At 43.5% G+C, this 17,396-nt stretch overlaps 1 protein-coding gene across 3 annotated transcripts in view; it reads right to left on the bottom strand.

The window, feature by feature from the left end:
- The window catches only part of USP25 (ubiquitin specific peptidase 25), a 96,141-nt gene extending 78,971 nt beyond the window's left edge, over positions 1-17,170 (bottom strand). Inside the window, exon 1 of one of the 3 annotated variants that reach the window (XM_074813680.1) lies at positions 17,006-17,170. In XM_074813680.1, coding sequence (XP_074669781.1) covers positions 17,006-17,050 — 45 coding nt within the window. In that variant the 5' untranslated portion in view covers positions 17,051-17,170. Of the gene's footprint in view, positions 1-9,731; positions 9,750-17,005 lie in introns of those variants that run through there. The other 2 variants (XM_074813688.1, XM_074813695.1) reach the window with 2 other exon arrangements.
- Positions 17,171-17,396: the final 226 nt, after the last annotated feature.

The raw sequence follows: 17,396 nt of genomic DNA, 5'->3' as shown, positions 1-17,396 counted from the left end.
CTGATTTATAAAAGCTGTTAGAAAAGCCAAATGACATTGCACAAAATATTTTACATTAAAGACAATTGAAATGTAACCTGAGCTGCAGAGGACCTGCTAATGGTACCATCTGCAGACAAGTAGCTAATAAGGTAGTTTCCTCACATGATGTTGCTTTAATGAGAACACCATGTAATCCTCTATAAAAAGGCTTTAAGTTTTTGCTACAAACAAATAAACAAGAAAATAGTTAAGGTACAAAGGACGAACATACTAAAGATCCTCAATTTCTACTGTGAATGTCATTTTCTGCCACATTAATCGTATCTCCCAGGAACAGTTAAAGGCCCACATACACTGCTGAGCATTATGGCTTCCAGCAACACAGAAACATTAACCATCTTCTAAATAAGCTGTTGGTCAAGTTTCAAACAGGCAAATAAAAAATAACTCCTTCCATGAAGATACTCAGTTGAAACACGGGAAAAACACATAGTCAACTTCAGAAGGCTTTGTTGCATGTCTTTGCTCTTACCATCTCTGTCCTGAAGATTTTTCTGTGTGGGAGCGTGTGCGTGCAGAATAAACATACATATATAAATATGTAAATTAATAAGTGGGTATATGTATACATATATTTTTAAAAGCAGTATTTTGCTGGTGCAAAGACCAAGTTAAATCTCTGCACTGGCTTTACGGTGTTCATTCTTACAGTACCTCCTAAAGCACAGAAAAATTCAGTTCCCTTGTCTGGTATCTGCTAACTGGATTTCCTCTGGTTCAGTCATGAAAAGGGTAACCTCTTACATGACATTGTATCCTCTGAGAAAGTAGGTAAAGATATTTTTATAGTCACACAAATGCAAAATGCATCTCAGCTTTGGCTGGGGCAAAATCACCTGTGGAGAGCAAAGGACATGCAAAGAGACTGCAGATTTTCAGTCTGGAACTGCCCTGTGCAGACTGCCAAAACTTGCCAATTACAGCAGCAGCTTGTGCAAAGTGAATAATTACACACCTGCAACTCGACTGAGAGCAAAGTTACTTCAAGGAAGCAAAAGGACACACTGTATGGCAGTAACTTTCAACCAAGCACAGCCTGGACCAAATAAAAGCTTTAATAGGGAAAAAGGCTCGAGTATTACTTATGTGCATACAGTCCTCCCTGAAAAATTAAAGGAAGGATCCTATTTAATCATAACAATATATAACCTATATTCATCATAAGAAAACACTCAGAATACTCTCACCATATTTCTATGGTTTCCATGAACCATAACAAAGCTGTACTACTTCAACTGAAAATGCTTTAACAAGTGACTTTTCAATGAATTTCCAGATTTGGTATTACGGATTCTACACAAGAGTATGCATTCATGTAAATGCTTGCTATTCTGAGCCTCATATACATGGTCCCCAAAAAAGAAAAAAAGTCTCATTTACTCTCAACATCTAACACTTAAATATTAGCTTGAATTAAAATAAATTTAAAGTTTTTGAAATGAGGTTTTTAAAGAGAAGCTTGAGGAGTTTGGTTTGTATTTACTAACACTAAATATAGGCAAGCCCACCTCAGATAGTCATACACATTTATAAAAAAACAGAAGTTAAATGTGAGCCAAATCATCATCACCTATGTGGGGAATATTTCTGCAATGAGCAGGAAACCCAGTCAGTTCACAGGGGCAAAGTCTGTGACATTCCAAATACTCCACCCATAGGCAGGAAAAGTGGCTTCACACCCTCTCTTCCACATTCACATGGACAGGACAAGGAAGGAATGAGACCCTAAAGCCAAATTTCTTACACAGGTCAGGGGTGAGAAGAGTAAAGCAGGGAGAAGCAACACCTTATCATATGGATCCTCCTAGGCAAATTCTGGGGTGCTAAAGAATTGGAGTAATAATGCAGCTGGAAGAGACACCACTGAGTGCACACATAACAGTAACATGGAGGGCATTCAGAAAGCAACAGAAACACACTTTCTTAAACGCATTTAGTGGATTTTTCTCTCATTTTCCCTCAGGCCAAAGTACTGAAACTCAGCCCTGGACTCCAGGTCTATTGCCTGGATTACAACTAAACATGGTCAGTTTATAGTATCAAAAGATCTGGTTTTTCCCCAGTGAAAAAAAGCAAAACAAAAACAACAACAACAAAGAAAACAGTGGCTGAAGGCAGTATAAGTAGTCATAAAGACAAAGCAAAAGCAAACACTAGGAAGGCAGCAAAGTCATTTAAACTAACTTACAAGAACACAATTATAAACGATGCCATCTATCACAACAGAAGTGTGAACTGGCTCAAAAATCTTATCTCCATCGAAGCAACATGGTTTAAAACCAATCCTCCAAACCAAAAGAGGAGCAGACAACAGAAATGTAACTAAAGCTCTATCTTAAAATTAGACTATGAACTGGTTTATGAATACTGTTGCTTGAGTGAAGAAGCATGTGAAAAATTGTTTAGTTACACATTTCTAGCTCTTACTGAACAATTCCTAAATAAGCTTCAGTGACAGTCTTATAATCCAGAAAGGATAGCAGTCTTGGTACTTACTGAAAACATAAAAGGTGTCAAAAATGTAAAATTATTGAGAATTTTGAGGTTCGGGTGTTTTAAACCACCATCATGATTTCTCACACCCTGCTCAGCACAACAGCAAGTTTCCCAATAGTAATGACAGCAGCTTTAAAAATTAACTACTGTAAAACCAATAAGATCTTTAGTTTCACTTAACAAGATGCAAGTGAACTTCAGGTTGCATTCACCAGAACAGCCATGGGAAAATTTGCTTCACAAAAATCACTTTTGATTCTTAAAACACTCCAATAACTGTGACAGTAATTAGCAAAAATATCTGTGCTCCAATCTAAACCTGATGGGTGATTGGAGTTATTGGTAGCAGCAGGGTGGTCTTTCAAAGCACCAGCACATCTTATCTGTAAGTTACATATAAAATTCAGAAGAATTCCTCTGACACCCCACCCGTGGACAAAAGCTGGGCAGTGCCATGTCCCAGTGGCACGCTCCAGCCTTGGTTCACATCCCAGTCCCACCTTGATGTGTTCAGTCCCCAGCATCAAGAGAGCTGCCAACAGTGTGCACAAGCCACAGCAAATTAAAGTCAGTAGGCTCAATGATAGGTGATGTTATTGTCTTGGTTTCAGCTGGGACAGAGTTAATTTTCTTCCTAGTAGCTGGTATGGTGCTGTATTTCGTATTTAGTGTGAGAATAATGTTGATAACACACTGATGCTTTAGGATAAGCACTACTTAGCAACAACTAAGTTAAGGGTTTTTCAATTCCCCATGCTCTGCCAGCAAGCAGGTGCACAAGAAGCTGAGAGGCAGCACGGCCAGGACAGCTGACCTGAACTAGCCAAAGGGATATTCCATACCATAGAACGTCATACTCAGTATATAAACTGGGGGGAGTTGGCCGGGAGGGGCCAATCACTGCTCAGGGACTGGCTGGGCATCTGTCAGCAGGTGGTGAGATTGCATTGTGCATCACTTGCCCTTTCTGGGTTTTGTTCCTCTCTTTGTTATCTTCCTCTTCATTACAATTATTATTATATTTTATTTATTTCAATTTCAATTATTATTCAATTATTATTTCAATTATTAAACCATTCTTTTCACAACCCATGAATTTTCCTTTTTTTTTTTTTTTTAATTCTCCTCCCCATCCCACCAGGGTGGCTTGAGGAGCAAGCGAGTAGCTATGTGGTGCCTTGTTGCCAGTCAGGGTTAAACCATGACAATCATACGGTGTGGTGGTTTAGTCCCTGCTGGGGTCTGAGACCACGCGGCCGCTGCCCCTCCCCCACAAAGGGAGTGAAATACAAAGCTCCGGGGCTGAGATAAGGAGAGGTTTAATACAACAGAGCAACAGCAACACAACAAACAACAACAGTAATAACAATGAACAGAGCAAAATATGTACCGATACAGCAGTGAGAGGAACAGCTGCACAAACGCACACGCTCACCAATTCTTCCCGCGCTATCGGCGCCCGGAGTTGACGTCAGCATGGTATTGAATAACCCAGCTAGAGCTTCCCCCCACTGCTGGGGAAACTTAACCCTATCCTAGCTAAACCAGGACATATGGATAGAAAGGAGAAAGAGGCTGGAGGATGACAGATATACAGCTGTGTGCATAAATATACCCATACATATACATACATATTTTCCAATCACTCCTGGCTACTTCCTATTGTAAAAGTTTCCTTCTTAATTTTTTTCTTCTGTTCACAGACATTTACCATCATGCCTAAGCATTAAATTTTACAGTGTCTGCCCAGGTAGTAGCACCAAGACACAGCTTTCTCCTCACAGGAAAGACTACTGCCAGGGTATCACAATTTTACTGTAGCAGCTATTAAATACATCCTTTCTAATCTCTTTTAAACAATTCATAAAATCTTGTCTTTCTGAGGTCTAAAACAATGCTGCAAAGATCCACATTTTAACTTCCCTCTTTGAGATATTTTCCTTTCCATCCCAATCACAGTTGAACGCATCACACCAAACACAAGATATTCTGGCTCACATCTGAGGCACTTTACAGCCCTTTCATCACCCATTTATTATCTGTCATCGAAAGGCTAAGACCTACCACTTGACTCAAGAGGGCAGTCCTGCTAGCCCACTGAAGTGTTGAGCTTTATGGGTTTTTTTCCAAATAGCCGTCATGATAATCTCACCCAGCTCTGAACAATACAGAAGAGCCCCCAAGAAAACAACATTAAGCTAGCCCCTTTGTTGTCCTCGCTCTGCTGTCACGATAACAAGGACAACTCTAGGAACAGACAAACCAACTCTGGAAGCTGCAAGTGCCCTCAGATCAGTGGGATCCCAGTCTCTGCCATACTTGCAAACAATAAAGTTCAAACGGGCTGTCAGACCACAAGCTGCTTCCGACGAGTCAGCTCTCCTTCCCAGGCTGTAGCTCCTGTCAGGGCTGGCCAGCCTAGGCTGGTGTTGCCAGATGCCACCAGCTCTAGCCACAAGCCACTCCTCCCTTTGAGCCAGCACTGCCACCTGCTTGAACCTCCAGCAAGCCAGCCCAGGCTCTCAATAAACCAGCAGAAAGCCGCTCTTTGTTCTTAATTAATTTTCTGCTGACTTAGTGAGAGCCAGGGGTGAAACAAGGGAGAGGACAAGACCAAGGCTGCACCTATTTCCACTGGATTAAACTGTTGTGGAGTAGGAGCCTTATGAGAATGAATTGTTTCTCTGCCTTTATTTTAATCCTATTTTTATCCAGTGAAACTGAGAGGGCATAAAAAGTCTCCCGCGGTCCTCGCCCTACTTAGGCACTATTGCAGAAAACCTACTCCAACAAGAGATGAATATAGAATTCATACAGTAACAGGGATCTGATGCATCTAGCATGCCTTGGTGGTCAAAGCTGCACACCACAGAAATGAAATCACACACTCAGGCCCGCTCCTGCACGGGCTGAAACCCCACATGCTGTTCTCTGCTCTCTGGTTTAGGTCTTCACATCCAGAAAGATTTCATTTACTGCAACTGTTAATGGCTCAAGTATCAAAGATCCCACCTCACCTCAAACAACACCACTATGTGCCCTAGGTCAGTGATACCAGGGAAGATTTCACAAATAATTTCTCCACACAAAATTCAGAATAGTACAGCATGGAAACCCTAAATAAAAGTGAAATGGCACATTTTGAGAGGTCTGTATTACAAAGAGTTCATGATATTCAATAGCAAGGACACATTTGGGCAAAGAACTCAGCTGTCTGTTTTGAATAGAAAGAAAAAAAAAAACTTAACAGAAAGCCTTTCAAAAAAGGCTCTTCCATTTAGTCCTATCAAAAAAATTACTAACCTGATCTCCTAAAGAAATGGGCCTTGTGATCACAGTGTGCACATGTACCCAGGCACATCTGCCCTCCCATCCCGCAGCCCAAGGCCACCTCCAGCAGCTCGGCCCGATCCCAGGGCTCGCTGACACCCTCAGCAGCACCCCCGGCTCCCCAGCAACTCAGCCAGCCAGTGTGCAGCTCCCAATCACATTGCCTGCTGCTGCCCACTTCCCAGGCCAAAAGAAATTAGGTGAGACAACACAGGGCACTGGGAAAGAAGAGAGGCGGGGAGCACCTCCACCCCACTGCAGTGAGGTCTTCCAGAAGTGAACTCATCCTGCAGCCTCAACTGATCACCCCAACTTTTAATCCAAGGTGCATTACAAGACGAAATTCCATCAGAAAAGTCATGCACCAATACTTGCAGCATTTAGTAAGATTATTTAATAGTTTATCCTGCCCCTTACTAATCATTCAAAAAGAAATCCTGTGAAGAGACACGCATTGTTAGCTTGAAGGGGAAAAAAAATTTAAATAAATTCTGCAGAAGAACGAGAGTACAGATAACATTAAGTCACCCAAAATCTGCAGCAGCATTTAACAGGTTGCCTGCAAGGTGATGGGTTTCTGACAGCTGTTCCAGCTTCTCCAGCGAGACAGCCTTTCCTGGGTCAAGCGCCAGGAAGCCGCCGGCACGTGCTGTGTCCTTGCAGAAAGGCCACTGCCAACACCACAGACTGCCACCCTGTGAAGGGCAGCAAGCAGCTCTTATTAGGTAATAACCTCCACAGATGCAGATGACATTAGAATTAAAGTGAACCTCAAACACAACAGAGACACTATAGTATTTAAAGATGCATTAAGATTTGTACTGAGGATCAGCATATAATTTTACTACTTCACAGTTAAAGAAATAGTAAATTCAGCAGTGCACAGAGGGCAACTGAAGTTTTCTAGGCTGTTTTCTTCCAAAGAGAAAGAAAAAATAGAGTCTTGAGAATCTCTAGGGGGTTTTTTAATGGACTTTGAATTACCTTATACTGAAATGCACATTTGCCTCAGCTCCCACAGAAAGCTGAACATGTTATATTCTAACATGTTAGGACATGGTCTCAGGAAACTTAGGACAATTTTGGTTTATAACCACTATTTGTTATAATTTAGCCCTGTCAGTCTTCCCTGTCTTGGTGGTATTGTGCCAATATCACCAATAGTGACTTTCTGACATCCTTCATCATCACATACCTAGCTGAAACTTCATAGGCTGACCTGAGTAAAAGGCTCACATAAAGAGTTCACGTTTTTGAAAAATAATTTGAAACAAAAAATTAAAATTCTGTGCTGCCTTCCTAGCAGCAGTATTATGCTAACATACTCCCTATCAAACAGGGATAATAAACTCCAATAGCAAAATCTTCAACCCTTTTCTGCTCAGTAAGGTCATGAAGCAGCAGTCTTCTGCATCTTTGCTGGGGATTAGCATGTGGCTGCAAACTCCTTCCCTGGCCTGTAACAGGGCAGCAGAGCCTGGACGCTGCACACGCACCCCCACTCAGCACTAGGGTAGGTAGCACATTTACCAGTCGTCTTTAAATCAGCCCCAGAAAAAGCTTCATGGCAACATGCCAAGTTAGCAAGAGCTGGACCTGGTGACGGCAGAGAAATCTGTCCATCTTTGCCATCAATAAATCCAGAGGTTAACCCAGCAGACTGTACCCAAAAAAGCAGCCCAGTCAGCTTCAGGCAATGGGACAATTATGGTCCAGCCAGGGTTTTTTTTTTTTTTAAAAAAATCATTTACAAGCTTAAAACCTTAAACCTTTCTCTCACATATTTTCCCATGATTCTGTACCAAAACAAAGCAAAAGTTAAAATCAGCAAAATATAGAATTGCTTTTCAGTCATAACATAAGATTTCTGGGACATGATGAAATACACAGTATTCAGTCCTCTTACCAGGCCATTTATACCTATGCATTTTGTAAAGTGTTAAAAAAAAAGTACATTTCTAACAGCTGTGGTCCCAGGAGAAATTTCTTTTTGCAAAGCTGCTAACTTTCAGAGGAATAAAATGAAACCAAACACAAAAGAAAGGCAGAGTAGGAGTCTGTTCTTGCCATCTTCTCTTCTGAAGAGAATGAAGAATGCCACGTGCCTGTGCATACCCAGCTTTTTCCAGCTGCTTACTTTAAAGCACACTCAAAGCATACACCTGAATGTAAATGAATACTATTGTCAACTTCCATGTAGCACTTTCTTTCCCTGGCTTAATCCCAGTAACAACACAGCTAAATCTAAACTTCTCAAATTACTTTTTTTTAATTGAAACTTTATGGAAATTCAGAAAGACTCATTTTTGGTTTGAGAATAAGAATAGAAGTTTTCAGCACAGCTATGTGACTTTTCTTGAAGTCATACAGCTGTGAGAAGAATAGCTATTGCAGAAACCATGCGCAAAATCAAGCCTAGCATTTACTATTCACCTGAAGTTATAGATGGCATTGAATATAGCTACACAATTCACAATCCAAAACTTTTACATCTCAGACCCTAATGTCAAGCATCCTGTTTTAATTAAACGGAGCCCTCCAGATTATGGGGTGCAATGCGAGTGAAATGACCCATCAATTGGCAGGAAAGAGCTGCAGAGGTATATAATGCCATTATATCATGTGCACTGATTTCCAGGAATTCTGCTTAGACCAAGGTTAAGATACAAGGGTCAATTAAATTTACATAGTTATTGATCATGCCTTGAAAAAACTAATGCCTCTCTGAAAAGCTTTTATTAAATACTTTCTTCTGTCTACATGTGCTTACTGTAAAGCTTAAAAATGCACTTTCACCTGATGGCTAAAAAAAGCTTTAGTCAAGGATATTTTAAGCACAGTCTTCATTTGATTGACACCTAAACTTTGATAAGCTTGACGGTTGCCAATTAGTTGATAACAAACATTTTAAAAGAAATGTTGTGCAGGGTATAATTTTTTTCAGCAAGAATCCACCAGTTAAAATAATTCAGAAGCCTACCATAAACAAAACATCAAGTCAAAGCTGTGCATCTCAGAATAAAAACTATTAGAATTTGCATACCAGTACTTCTGTTGCCTTAAAAAGTGTTTTACATACACAAATCTGTGTCAGGTGATGTTTCCAAAGTTAACCTAGTTGCACTCCAGCCTTCAAGCTGTTCCACATCACATGTTCTTTGGACTCCACCTCTCCAACATCCTTACTTCATTCAGAGAGCTAGTTAAAACTGTGGACACTCAGTGTTGCCACCTCTCACAACAGTGCTGTTTCTGTTAAAGTCCCATCACCAGGTTTCAGGAAAACTCTCATGTTGATGGCTTTAAACATGATCCTGAATTTCATCCATTATGGCAAAGAAAAGTAAAAGTACATAGCTAATGACATTTTCAAAAGAATGAAAACTATGAAACCTAACCGGGAAAAAAAAAAAAAAAAAAAAAAAAAAAAGAGTGCTGCCTTAAACTGCAAGAGTTTACATCTAAATAGAGTAAATATCTTCATAGTGATTTTCAAATGCTTGGAATTAATGATGTTACTAAATACATTGAAAGCCAGTTCATAATTAAGTGGACAAGCCTGCTGCAGACAACTGAAATTATCAGTGTCCTACTCACAACATTTGTGTCTGTCCTTCACACCACCTTAGGACCCAATTCTTCCCCATATCACTCCACAGAAATCTCAGTATCGACTCAAAATGTTGCTTCACATGTCATTTGTGTTAAAGCCTAAAACCACAGATTCTGCACCACATTCACCAGGGAAATTGCTACGTAGTTCAGCATGTTAAAACCACTCCTTTACCAGACGATACAGCCCTGCAGCTATCAGCAGAAGGCAGCATGCCTCTGCCACTCCAATCACAGATCAGTGTACTCACCCCGAATATCCAGGCAGGGAGGCGTAACCTGCTGCAGCAAAGAGACAGACTTCCATTCCCTTTATTCACTTCTGAAAACTGCGATGGTAACATACAGCAGAAAGGTGGCATGGGCAGGATTACTCAAAAAAGAAGTTTCATGAAAATTTTCTATCAAAAGTCTGTGAAGCCCTTAGTCTATTGCAAGTCTTGAAGTCCTAAATAAGTGCAGTGATAAAGAGATCTAAAGCCAGCAGTAAAATGAGTGGAAATGTCAGTGCTGTACTCAAGATTGCACTCAAGCACAGCACACACTACCGCTGCTCTCCATTCTACCTGCCAGCTTGGCACAATACAGATTATGACAACATTTATATTCAGCACAGCATTAACGTAATGTAACATTAAGAAATCTGACATGCACTTTTCAGAACGCACTGTCGCCAAATTAAAAGTTGAAAGTGTTCACAAAAAATAGCAAAAGATGCCATTTGCCAGCCTGATGCAGGAAACAGGAAAAAGTATTTCCATTGACTTGGCATAAAGACTGAGTTTGTACGATTATGCAAGGCATGCCACCACTATCATGTTCAGCAGTAAAGCATCTCACCTCATCTTTACTTCAGCCCCACAGCTTTAGATTACTTTGTCACCGTATTTTCTCCTTTTTAAATAATAAAAAAGATTAAGAATTTATCAGAAAAGTTTTAACTTTACATACTTTCACATACAACTAAGTATTGTGATTTACAGTACTAGCCTTTCCCTATTAATTACAATTGACCATCCGTTACCACTCCACCTATTGCACACTTAGCTCGCTGGCAGAAGTCACACGAGTTAAATTAGTTTCACCGAACTTGGTTAAACTAACATTCACTTCAGTCAAATATTTTCTACTCTTGGCAGATACTGACTTCTTTAACCGCACCACAACTGATGAAGCGTAATCATCAGGTAACAGAAGCAGTCTTTATTTCCTAACGGGGAAAAGAAGACTGAAGTCTACCCTGAATTCATAAAATCAATTTGAAATACGTTGTCACAACAGCCTCTCCTACATTAGTCACCTAATACCATGGTTTGCTATTTGCGTGACGCTAGGAGTCAACAGCCCCCTGGTGAGAAGCCGAATGCTCTCAAATTACAGATGTCTATCTGCTGACTGAAGACCATCACATCGGTAACTTCGTCACTGGGTTTTGGTGGGGAAGCTTAACACATCCATTTAAAAGAAAAATAAAAACACCAAAACAAAACCAAACAAAAAACCCCAAAACATACACAAACCTTCGTTGTGACTCAGTACAGCCTTCCCGGTCCTTACATAGCACACTGGCTACCAAAAGAGAATGAGAAAGTGAAAGCGCTCAGGATACTTTCGTTTCCCAGAAAAGCTGCCCCCACACATGAGGTTTTCCTACTCAGTAAAAGTAGACTTTCCTGTCTCGGTCCAGGTCCTGGCAATACACACACCCCCCCACACACACCCCGCCCCCCCCTCAGATTTTTAAGAGCTCTGTTCCATAGTAAGTACAAGTCAATAACAAAAAAAAAAAACCACCACACCAAAAAAAACAAAACCCAAATGAACAGAACCAAAAAGTCAAGCTTTTAAAGGAATTTATTCCTACATGAAAACATGTAAGTGAAGACACTGCTCTTAAACTTTTTGTTTACTTTTTATGCTAAGGAATATCAGGAATGTCACATTTGGCTCTTAGCTTTTGCCAGATGACCAGCTAGGAATTGCAAATCAGCATCTTCACTACAGAAACTGAAGAGCAATAAAACATAAAGGAACCCTGGAAGCACCCCTGGGTGCCTAGATAATCCCTCCATCACTGGCACCACCAGCAACGGCAGTAAGGGGGTGACTGATGCTGCACCCCCAAACAATTCCTGGCACAGGTTCTGGAAGATTTCCTGGCACAGCTAGTTCTGGAAGATTTAAGCCCAGCCTGAAAAGGCAGCCTCCAAGTCAGCTGGGGCATCGGGTCAATTTAACAACTCGGCCACTACACCGGTCCCCAGCATCCAGGATGTCCCTCAACCCAACCATCACATCACTGAAGTTACGGAGCCAGCTTCTTGCTGACTGAATAATTGGACTGTCGCCACTTGGGTGGGTTCTTCAGCCAAGATGAGAAGATTTAGCCAAAAACAGGACAGAAACTGTATCTTTCATTCTATCTTTCATTCCTCTTCAGTTAGAGAAGTCCACGAACATCAACTGAATTTACAGGATTAAGGAGATGCTATTTCCTGCCTTAACATCTTTTTTTCAGGCATAAGAGAGCAAAAAAAGCAACTGTTCAATTATCCTCCCACTTATCTTTACAAAGCACTTTTTAAAATGTGGAATATTTTTCTCTTTTGAGACATGGGTAATTTCGTTTTTGACCTTTTCATAGAAGCGGATGGGTTTTGTCACCTTTTGTAGCTGCTGCTCCTACTAGCTATAGATACAGGGTCATACCAAAAATATATTTTTTTAGGAAGTACTAAAGATATTTAATTACAAAAAAGGTTAACGGGAAAACGTATAAACACAACATTTTCATATTCTGAAGCAATATTTTTCTTTCAAGGTGTGGACCAAAAGATATTTAAAGACATTATTTCAGACAGATGCTGATGATAGTATTATAGTTGTAAACTCCTGCTACCACAACTGAAATCATTACTGAACTTTTGTGAAAGGTTTTCTAGAATGCAACAGGTTTTAAACTGGTATTAAAGATTTCTGAAAGGTGCAGATTGATATCATATTATACAAATAAAAAAATTCCATGATTCAGCAGGATTCAGCAAGATTCAGCTGCCAAAAAAAAAACCACCACCAAATGTAACCACACATACACACACACCCCTCCCACCAAAATCCATCAGAACATTCACAAAACCAGAAGGCATTCAGCATACCAGTCTGACAAGGGCTTTCAAAATTGCTTTGAATCAGTGACCTTTGCACCTTGCTCTAGCTTTCAAAAAACACAAATAGGAACCTATGTAGAAGGTGTAACTACAAGTAATACAAACTTTTTAAATTAACTTTTTTCTTTTAAATACATAACAAGATGTGTACACCTAAAAGCATAACTTCATTGCAAAAATTATTTGAAGTGCTTATTACTTAGTAGCTGGTGCAAACACTTCCAGTAGACCAGTCTGGTTATTCTGCTAATCCTGGTCAAAAGAGCTAATAAAACTTTCAACACCAGCAGTAGAAGGTATAGCTCCCCCGCCATACCCAAGCCCACTGTGCAAGGAGCCCTCCTGCCAGAGAGTCCAAACACAAGCAGCCTGTTTGCAGGGAGATCTGTAATCCACCCCCATTACATGACCCAGGGCGCATTGCTCAGGTACAGGAGGACACCTGCATGTTGGTCACAGGCAAGAGCAGCTCTGGCTGCGTAGTGAGAGCAGGAGCCTACAGCCTCTCAGATCCACCAGGCAAATGGTCAGTCAGGAAACTCCAAACTCAACTGATCAAAACACAAAGATTTTAAAGGCTGTATCCTTGGAAGGTTGCCACCTATTGAGATAAAAAAAAAAAAAAAAGAGCACAATTCCCAAAATACCTTCCTTGCATACCAAGTCCTCAGTGGATATTCTCTGCGACCACCTCCTGCCATTCAGGACTGCATCAACATTCTTATTTCAGTTGCTGGAAACATACGACAGTATCATCTTCCCTATGAACAACTACCACAGTATTAAGAAGTTAGTGACTATTGCTTTCAGGAAAGAAGAGCAGGCAATACTGTATTATTAACTAAATCTTTCCATAATAAGTACATCAAATACACAGGACAAGCAGAGCAGAAGCACACACATAAGCTAGCACAATTTTTTCCTTACTACCCCAAAAAAGAGCAAGGGAGAAGTAGTAAGTAGCATTAGACCTAGCTTTAAGCCATGCATTATTTCATGTGGTAAATATCCTTAAAGGTTTGTGCTTCTTTTAAAAAAACACCAAGATGAGCTGACACACCTAACTTTATTCTACTATTCCTGTGATTACACTGCCAACATGCTGCTGAATCACAGGTCTGAAATAACAGTGGGTGTGGGAAACCAAAGGACAGATAAAACAGACTTCAAATCCACGTATCAACCAACACTCGGCCTCTCTCCAGAAGCAGAACTTGATAATACACATTGCTGAGAGGCCAGCTAAGTGTCACCCTTTAAAACCCAGCTTCTTCAATCTGCTGTTCTGAGACGACCATCACAATAATTATTAGAGCCAAGACACTGCTGAAACATGTATGACCAGTCCACATAATTTCTTCCAATTACTAGAAAAACCACCATTCACCCCAGCCGCTCTTGCTGAACCCGCTGCGTGATGGACGCTGGCCGAGGGAAGGGGGCAGCCTGGGTCTGTCTTTCTCCGGGAGGAAAATCAACATACGCGTGCACCAGTGCAAGCTGCCCCCATGGTAGCGGTGCAGGACTGCCTGGAGCACGAGTAAATCCTGCAACATACATGCCTTAGCTCTTCAGCAGCAAAATGACGGACAAAAAGGATTTTACTGGACAGAAATACAGCCAAGACAAAATGAGAATCTACTTATTTTAGCTTCCCGCACCATTTACCTTTATTCACATGCTTTAGCCTTGATTTGAACACTACAGATAACCTACAGACACCTAACGATGTTAGAGAAGCACACAAGAGCTGTGAGGAACAAGAGTAACATGATTAATTATTTGCTTCAGGAGATAAATTACAAGTTTTAACTAGGAGTCAAGATGACCAGTAAACACAAAAGAAACAATTTCTTTTGACCCGATCCAGATGCTTTCACTTCACAATAAACTAAAGATAGCTTCAGTGGGAAATGGGCTGTTTGGAGTTGGAGCACTTCCTAATACAAACTTGCATCTCCAAGTACTGCTGAAGTTTGACACATACTTCCTGTATGACAGTAAGAAAACATCTGATGAACAATGTTGGGAACCACAGTTCTGAATAAGGTATGCTGATGACTCAGGCATCTCTTAGAAATCCAATATATTTCTGCTTGTATGTGGTTTCTTCACACTTACAGAAAACAATGATGACAAACTTCGAGGTCTCCAGAACAAACTCTCATTATTTGTGGAGCACAGGATTCTCTTCTTTTAAGGGAAGATGATGAGTTAGTGGTATGGTAACCTCTCCACCTTTCAATCATGCATCAGCCCACTGTACCTTCACAATTTTTCTTCTTACATGCAAATAAGATGAACAATGTCAAAGTTTGTCATCCAATTAGCTATTTGTTCAGTCTCACTAAGCAATGAGATACTCACTTTGGAGTCAGATAGTGGAGGTTTTTTAAATATTCTCAAGACTGGCCTCCCCCAAGCATGCAATTAGGGATAAAATAGGTAACAAGGAGTTCCAGATAATATAATAACCAGATGATTCAATAGAAATAAAAAAGAAAATCCCTGCCATGAAAAAAAACTTGTTATTTTATACAGTTTCTCTAGATACTTAGACAAATAACCATCATCCATAGATGCTGATTACAACTTTAGAATTATTGCTAATTTCATTTTTTGTTGCAGCATGGATTACCAGGTGATCTACCACAGTCAATCTCCAACCACCATTTGAGCTTATCCTCTATTTGAAACTAAAGTAGTCCTGAACTACTGACCTGCAAGAAGTAGTTTAGCTGAAAACTCTAACACTGCTTTTTCAGGATTATTGACAGAAAGTGCAAATAGGCAGCTCTGACCAGTGTCTACCAGGTATTACATGACAGCGTATCCGATACGATAATTAAGGGATATTTAAGTAAACCGTCAACACCAGGTTTTGTAGAAGATAACCTTGCTCACGAAAGTTGTCAGGTGCACAGCAGCAACAAATGAAGTTGTTACACAAGGAGGACACACATAGCAGGGGGCCTCGCAGCAAAACTCTGCTACATTAGCCTGCGAGCACACCCCAACTGACCAACGAAGAGACAAAATTAGCCTGTTCAGCCCTTGTCTTCCTGCTGAAGCAGCCAAAATCAGTGCTAACTACTTCCAACTATGATAGCAGTCTTGGGCGAGACATGCCTCTCCCTCCAAATGAGCTTCCTGAATGTAAGTTGTACCACTTGAACCAATTACGCCTTAATCACCGCATTCCCACTGTCCACTCCTGTGACTGGAGCCATTTAACTTCCACACCGAGTATATCAAAACACATATACCTTTACCATCTTATAAAAGCATAACATGCCATTAAAAAAAAAAAAATCGGGGAAGAGGAGGCAGACATATCACTAACCAGAACAGTTGCATTAACCAGCAACAGCTACCTTTACAAAGAAAAAAATAATTTAAAAAGCAGTGCGATTTAATTGCAGGTTTTTCTCCTGCCAGTTCACTTCAAGCAGAGAAGAGCTTTAGAAGGGGTCCATTATTTTTATCTTTTTCTGACAAAGAAACATTTTCCAGCAACTCCCGGTGCGCAGTAGGAGATTCCCAGACGCTGCCATTCTCTTAACCCCGTTCCACGGTGCCCGTTAACACGAGTCCCAGAGCCCGGCACCGCTCTACTTCAGGAGCGGAGCGTGGCGCCGAGCCCCCGGCACACGCGCGGAGCCGCGCTCTCCCCCCGCGGCCGCGGATGCCGCCGCGGCAGGGTCAGGCCGTGCGTGTGCGGCATCTCCCTGCCGGCCCGCTCCGGCGGCTCGGGCAGGACCTGGCGGTCCTCACCCACCCGCCGGCCGCTCCCCGTCCCGCTGCTCTGCAAGTGCGACAGGCCCGACCGCCCGCCCGCGGCCCCGTCCCACCCCGGGAGCGGCGGCTCTGCCCCGAGCCGCGGGGCGCTGAGGGGAGGACCCGGCCCGCAGCGGCGCGGGGCTGACCCGGGGCCGGGGTGACGGCGGCTCCCCGCGGCCCGGCCGCGCCCCCCCGGGCGGCTTCGCGGTCGCCCCGGCCCCAGCCCGGGGCTGAAGCGGCGGGGGCCGGGAGAAGCCGGGGCGCGGGGAAGGCCGGGCCCCCCCCTCGGCCGGGGGAAGCTGCCCCCAAGCCCGGGAGGCGGCGGCGGGTGGGGAGGCTGCGCCCCCGTTACAGGGGGGAAAAGTTGCGGCGGGGCGGGGGCCGTGTGCGGGGGCAGCCGCCGGGGCCGCGCAGGCCAGGAGCGGCCCGGGGAGGGGAGCGGGGTGGGGGGGGCAGGCCCGGCCGAGGCCGGCAGGCAGGGGCGCGGCGCGGGGCGCGCAGCCGGGTGCCAGGCCGGGCCCTGGCGCAGCGGGCGGGCCCCCGCGGCACAGGGCGGCGGGGCCGGGCCGGTGTCTCACCTTGGCGGCGCCGCCGGGCTGCAGCACGTTCTGCTCCACCGTCATGTCCCCCGCGCGGCTCCCGGCTGCGCCCCGGGCTCGGCGGGCAGCGGCGGCGGCGCCGTGCGGCAGCGGCTGGGCCGGGCCCGGGCTGGGCGAGCGGAGCAGGAGGAGGCGGCGGCGGCGGCGGAGGAGGGGCGGGAGGGGGAGCCCGAGTCACCGCCAGGCGGGCGGGCCGCCGAGGCGGGCGGCCGCCATGGGGCAGCGCGGATCCGCTCAGGCCCCGCTGTCACTCCCAGCGCGGCCGCCCCCGCCGCCGCCCAGCGTGCCCGGAGCGCCGAGCGCGCCGCCGCCGCCGGCCCCGCCCTCGGCTCGGCCCGGCGGCGGTTCCCCGGCGGCGCCGCCCCGCCGC

The sequence above is a fragment of the Strix aluco genome, chromosome 2 (genome assembly GCF_031877795.1).
Source record: "Strix aluco isolate bStrAlu1 chromosome 2, bStrAlu1.hap1, whole genome shotgun sequence".
In the NCBI taxonomy this organism is placed as follows: Eukaryota; Metazoa; Chordata; class Aves; order Strigiformes; family Strigidae; genus Strix; species Strix aluco.
The sequence above is the reverse complement of the archived record's forward strand: the minus strand, read 5'-3'. Positions and strand labels throughout refer to the sequence as shown.